Here is a 6,218-nt window from a genome sequence, read left to right as displayed (position 1 = left end):
CGTAATGGAAATGTGAGCAGAAATCATCAACATTCTCTGAGTGTTCTGAGATTTTTTTTAACAAAAACATTTTATTTCAAAGGGCAGATAAGTATTTTGCTAGACACGACTGAAAAAAACGGCCAGAGAACAATTGGAGTTTGTCTTAATAAATAAAATGCCATTTATGTTTCTTAAACTTCATATGACACAATACACATCTTAAATAACCCACTCTTGCTATGTATTAAAAACAGTCCCAGGTGTGGTGTGTGTCGTGGAGTGAAGCCCGTTGCTGGGCTTGGACCCGCCAATCCCAGTGCTGGTGGGGAGGCCGCTTCCCAAGCCTCTGCCATGCCCCTATGCCCCGAGCTGAACAGCAGCACCGAGGCCTCGGAGGGCAGCAGGAATGCCAGGGGCTAGGATGACGGTGGCTTCGGGGCGCTCTGTGGCTGGCACGCCTGGGCGCCTCCAGCTGGAGGTGCTTCCTGCCTCCTCACCCTTGGCTTCTCAACAATTAGTTTTCAGGTCAGTCCGGAACATCGGGGTGCTAGAAAAGCCTCTGGGATGATGTAGGTCTGAGCTCCGTCTTGGTTTCCGATCAGGTTGTTGGCCTTCCTGCTGTCATGTGGCGCTGGCTCTCTGCTTCTCTGCTGGTCTCTGGTGTCCTGTTTTTCCACATGGCACATTCAGGTTCTCTGAAGCCACAGCCAGCGTGGCACTCGCTCACTTTGATGTTCTGTGGCTGACACGCCTGAGAGGGTCGAGGCTACCTGTACACCCCACACCCGCCCGACCTTGCTGTCATGCGTGCATTTAGGTGGTTGCATGGGCACACGCCTTCAAGGCCAGGGTTGGCCGGGTCTTCGGTTCTCTGGCTCAGCTCAGGCAGCAGTTCCTGCAGACTTTTCTCACTGCTGTTCAGCTCTGCGTCTCATTTAAAATAGCACCAGGAGTTCTCAGGTTGGCTTCTATGTCTTTTCCAGGTGCGTGTGCAAAAGGCAAAGGGAAGTCACTCTTTCTGTGCAGGGCCCTTTATCTAAACTGTCCTCTAAAGGCAGTTGTGAAGGGTGGGCCCAGACCCCCTCCACAGGACCGGGGGTGGGGCGTCACTGTTCCTTAAATCTGAAAGAGAGGATGAAAGAACACCTGCTCTAACAGCCAGCAGTGGCTCAGCAAGAGATGCTGAACCTGACACACCACACGCAAATCCCCTGGGGAGCCGGTTGCCCTCCAGGCCCAGCAGGGATTTGTCTCCTACAGGGGCACTGGGTGCTAGATAAACCCTTGCACCTTTCCCACAACCTCCTGGAGGCCAGGAAGGAGAGAGAAGGGAGGGAGGGAGGGAGAAGAGGGAAAAGAGGAGGGAGAAGGGGGCAAGCAGGAAGGCAGGGAGAGCTTAGGGGGCTGCACCTCCAACAGAATGCCAAAGACGGCAGTTCCCTCTCATTTTCCACCCAGGTTTTGAGGAGAGATTACCACCAACCCATCCAAACAGAGGTATTGACTAGCAAAGAAAAAGCAAGAGTGAAGGTGGCATGCCGTGAAAAGATAAGCCATGTGTTTTCTTTCTTTTAGGGAAAGCCAGGTGCGGAAGGCAGACAGGACAGAAGGCGCCTTGGAGCTGGCTTTCATGCACGGGGACAGGGCCCGAGCGGGGACTTACGGAACTTGGTCCCCCGTCGCTGACCCTGGGCAGCTCAGCTCCTTGTGTATGAGGCGGATCAGGAACTGCACCAAAACAAAGGTGAGCCCACGCGTCACTGGGGCAGGCACAGGGTGGCCCGCGCTGTGGGCACCGTGAGGACCTAGCCCGCAAGACTCAGGCGGGTGGTTCTTTCCCCACAGCACCTTCCCTGGGGTCACCTCCCAGCAAGAGCAGTGGGGCCTGCATACTCAGCCCGAGGCCTTGGTTCCTGTGGGCAGGGCTGTCTGATGAGGGCCCATGAAGAACCAGGAGGTGCCCTGAAAACAAGGCTTTTGGGAAAGATGCAGCCTGAACCAGTTCTGGGGTCAAGTCATGTTTAGAATAAAATTAGTCCAGTCATAAAACGTCCACAGTGGGAAAAAGAAAATAGACAAGAGGACCACAATGCTGGTGGCCCAGGGGCTGCACCTGTGAGTTTCTCAGGCGACTCTAAAGCCAGGTGAGCATCTCCGACGCCAGTCCTGGGGTCTGAAGAGGCTGCCACAGGACAGCTGCACCCCACTGGGAGCCCCTCGGAGGCCAGGCCTGGCCGGGGACCAAGGCTGTTCCACCAATATCGCTGCCTCAGCCTGAGCTCCTCTCCAGACCCAGGGCTTTAACTCTGTGCCTTTCACATGTTCGAGGGCTCAACATCAGCTTCCAAATCCAGACAAATGATTGTGCTATCCCCAATTTAACTAGTGTGTCTGCATTTTCCAGTGTGGATCCAGTCTCTCCCCAAGTGTGATATCAGCCCACAGGAGGGCTCTCCCTGGATGTGGCCCCTCACTCTTAGAGGGCCGCAGATGCCCTCAGACCCAGGGTGGATCACTGGGCCAGGGGAGGCGGGGAAGGGGTGCTGGAGGACGGTCTCGAGGGGCTGCTTAAAAACCAAACCCATGGCCCCACCCCCAAGCCTCAGTCCACAGCTCTATAAGGCAGAAACTCTTCTATTTTCTTAGATGCTTATGGTTCGAGTAGGAACTTAGAAGTCCCTTGTATGAGGTGAGTTCAAGCTGGAGAGAACAGGAGCCCCTTCTACAGATAAGATGCATTCAGCCGCTCTGCTTGGTACATGAAAGGTGTTTGCGATAATTAGTTGGTAAAGGTTGTGGGAACACGGCAGGTACTAACAATAGTGCTGGTGGCAAGAGCAAGGTTTTTGTTAAATAAATCCATCTGTGTGTATCTGAACCGCTAGCTCCAATTACCGGCACAGGCTTGTTGTGTCTGAGCTGGTACCTTACCCACATCTACATCCTACCAAGTGTGATGTGTAAAAAGTGCTAACCTGAAGAGACCTATGATTATGAAAAGCCCATCATTAAGACAGAGAAAAAAAGATGAAGAATGTAGTAGCAAGTGTTATCTGTGGGTATGGGATGAACTGTAAATAGTGACAGTTCTGAAGAACAGAGATCCGATTTCAAAACATGCCTGTGTGCTTGGCTCACACATGCAAGAATGACCAACAAAGAAGGGGCCCTGTCAACTTCAGGAGCCCAGGCGACACGCACTGGAGACCTGGAGGACTTTGGCTGTGTGCCCAGGCAGTCCTGCAGGCCCTGGAGCTGGCCATCAGTGTGCGCAGTGAGGCAGGAAGCATGGTGTCCTCTGGCCCCCCAGGACACCTGCTCAGATCATGGAGGTTCTCAGCCTCAGACTTGGGAGGAAACACTTGTATATTATGGGGAAAAGATACCAGAAAGCATGTTGTTCAGGGAAGAGAAAAAGGTATGTCTATTTCTTAGGTTTGAAAGGCCCAACTCGAGCTCACCGGCCTGCTGCACATCCTGGTACGGTTTCTTCTCCACTACAACAAGACCCCATCTCCCAAGTGCTTCTGCTTTAGGTCTCTTTCTTCCAATGCAACAAATCCAGCCTCCTCTGGTTATTATTTACCTGTCGTGTACTTTCCCATTCTTTTACTTTCGTCTTTCCGGAATTCCAGTGTAGCAGGTGTGTTTCTTGTAAATAACCAGTGCCTGTATTTTTAAAAGCAACTTGACAATCTCTGCTTCTAACTGATGAGTTTAGTCCATTTATAGTTACTGTGTTGCTGGTATGCTGATATCATTTTCATCCATGTCGCCATGCATTTCTGTATTTACCCTGCTTTTTCTATGCTTCCCCTGACCCTAGGTTCTCTTGGATAAATCTTCATTTCCCTGTATTGCCTTGAAGGTTACACATTCTATTGCTATTGACTTGACAATATAAGAACAGTGGTGTGCTGGAACTCTGATTGTCCCACTTGTACTTTACATTTTCAGTATTTCAGTTCTTTTTTATATTGCCCAAATTAGTCATTATTGCTGTTGTTTTAAACTAAGAGTCAGAAAGCTTCTTCTGTAAAGGTCTAGATAGTAAATATTTCAGGTTTTGCAGCCATATGGTCTCTGTTGCGCATTCTTTTGTTGATTTTTTTAAAGAAATCTTTAAAAATATAAACCATTCCCAGCCGGAGGATCATACAAAAATAGGCCACAGTTAGCTGGCCCCTATTTTATATGGTCAATACTTAGATTCATCCTTAGGAATATTGGTTTTTTTGCTTGCATTTCTCCTTGTATCTCAGACTTTCCTTCTGGATCTATCTTCCTTCTTTAAATACACTGTTTAGCAATTTTTGCTGGGAGCATCTTTGGTTAAAAATGTTTTCACTTCACCCTTACTCTTGCATGCAAGTTTATCTAGGTACAGAATTCTAAGTCGTTTGATTCCTGAATCTAAGAATGTTTGTCTTTCATGTATCTGGAAAATTCTCAGCTATTTTCTCTTAAAATATTGCTTCAAACCCAGTCTATTATCTTCCTCTGGAATTACTTTCAGATAATATTAGGCCATCTCATTTGGTCCCCCATTTTATATTTCATTTCTCTTTAATATTTTCCATCTCTCTTTCTGTGCTGAATTCTGGATAATTTCTTCATGTCTATATTTCATTTCAGTAATCTTTTCTTCAGCTGTATCTAATTTGCTTTTCTAACCCATCCATTGAGTTCTTTTTTTCAGGCTAAAGATCACATTTTTCATTTCTATAACTCCTGTTTGGTTGTTTTTGAAGCCTGCTCTGTCTTTTCGATAGGGTCTTATTCTTTCTTTCATGAGGTCAGTTCCTTTTCTTTACATCATTAGTAACATTGCATATAACTCTTTTATCTGCAGTTTTGGGGGAGTCCAATTCCACCATTTTTTATGTCTGTTACTGTCATTCAAAGTGGATTGCTTATGTTTCATAATTTTGTATTGTGAGCTCATCTTTAGTAGGGTGTTAGCTACAGAAATCCTGTGCTGCAGGGTTGAGATTTGTCCCTACTTGCTTCTGCATTATCACTGCCTAAGGACCAACTTTGTTCATTTTAAATATATTTATATAAGCTCAAAGATTAAAGCTGACTGTGGGGGAGGTCTATGGCTAAAAATTTTCAAGGGATATTTTTTCCCTTAATCTGGCTAAGATGGGCAGATTCCCATTGTCTTCCTGTGCCAGTGTGCAGATATCATCTAATACACTCTTTCACTGCAAGCATGGCTCTTCGAGGGTCCTGGCTCTATGAGGAAGTCTCCAGTTCCAAATCCTCATCTTATGCCAGCCTAACACTTTGTCTCTTACCCAGTGTGGGCACAACCACCCCAACCCCTTGACTCCTGAGCTTGTGTATTTATATTGCCTTTACAATTCTGGCTCCTGGGGAATTCCTTTACTTTCTTATGAGTTTGGCTATGCATCAAAACAATTTTCAATATATATTACTGAATATTTCTGAAGAAGATATTTCAGATTCTCTGAACAGTTGTAATGACAGGAATTTTACCGCTACTTAGTGGAAATACATCTGAGGCTTCACTAGAACGTTCAGGCATTAAGAAAACCCACAGATGATCCAAAGAACAGCCATTTAAACCTAGTAAATTCATAGGTTGAGAGTTGGTATTTGATTTTGTATGTGGTGGGGAAGTTGAGTTTTATACTTTCCTGGAATTAAGATATAAGACTTTCATTTAGTTGAGTGAGTTGATATTTCTAAAATTCTCAACTCATTTTTATTGGGATCAGCCTAAGGTTTTGTCTGGTGAAGCAAGAGGAGAGGCATGGCTGTGGGTCTGGGGACTTTGTGGCCAGGTGACTTGTAAAGATAAGTGTATGTGCCCCTCACAAGTGCACATCTGTGTGACTGTGACATCATCACTGGTCTTCCTTACCCAGAGGAAAACCTCAAGCTTTCTCAACACAGGAGGGCACAGAAGCAGGAGCCCAGAGAAAAGGGGGGCAGAAGCCAGAAGGTGACTTGGTGTGTCTGCATGGACAGCCTCTTTGCCCCTTTATTCTCTCCCATCCCTTCAGGTGAAAGAAGTTGGGGCTGCTCCCGCCATCTGACGAGCATGGCTGCAGGAGGGACACCAGGACACTGATGACCAGTGGGAGGCCAGGCTCTGTGTATCATCTGCTTTAATTCCCACAACAGTCTTGTCACTGGGTGCCATTATCATGCCCATTTTAAAGCTGTGGAAGCTGTGGAGCAGAGGTTATGAAACCCGCCCAAGGCAC

The 6,218-nt window shown here is 47.1% G+C and overlaps 1 protein-coding gene and 1 long non-coding RNA gene across 10 annotated transcripts in view; one reads left to right on the top strand and one right to left on the bottom strand.

Annotated features, from left to right (window-relative positions):
* Positions 1-1,636, top strand: part of LOC108517338 (uncharacterized) — a 10,150-nt gene extending 8,514 nt beyond the window's left edge. Inside the window, exon 3 of the long non-coding RNA XR_001882079.1 lies at positions 1,558-1,636. This is a non-coding gene — a long non-coding RNA (uncharacterized LOC108517338). The remainder of the gene's footprint in view (positions 1-1,557) is intronic.
* Positions 42-6,218, bottom strand: part of SLC37A1 (solute carrier family 37 member 1) — an 83,738-nt gene continuing 77,561 nt past the window's right edge. For all 9 annotated transcript variants that reach the window (XR_001882078.1, XM_017855199.1, XM_017855203.1 and 6 more), the window contains 2 exons: positions 1,646-1,710; positions 42-1,104 (listed from right to left, as the gene is read on the bottom strand). Coding sequence is in view for 8 of the 9 variants with exons in the window: in XM_017855199.1 (XP_017710688.1) it covers positions 1,089-1,104; positions 1,646-1,710 (81 nt within the window). In the remaining variant the exon portion in view is untranslated. The remainder of the gene's footprint in view (positions 1,105-1,645; positions 1,711-6,218) is intronic.

The sequence above is a fragment of the Rhinopithecus bieti genome, unplaced genomic scaffold (genome assembly GCF_001698545.2).
Source record: "Rhinopithecus bieti isolate Rb0 unplaced genomic scaffold, ASM169854v2 scaffold_40803, whole genome shotgun sequence".
Classification (NCBI taxonomy): Eukaryota; Metazoa; Chordata; class Mammalia; order Primates; family Cercopithecidae; genus Rhinopithecus; species Rhinopithecus bieti.
This window is presented reverse-complemented; position numbering and strand designations above follow the sequence as displayed.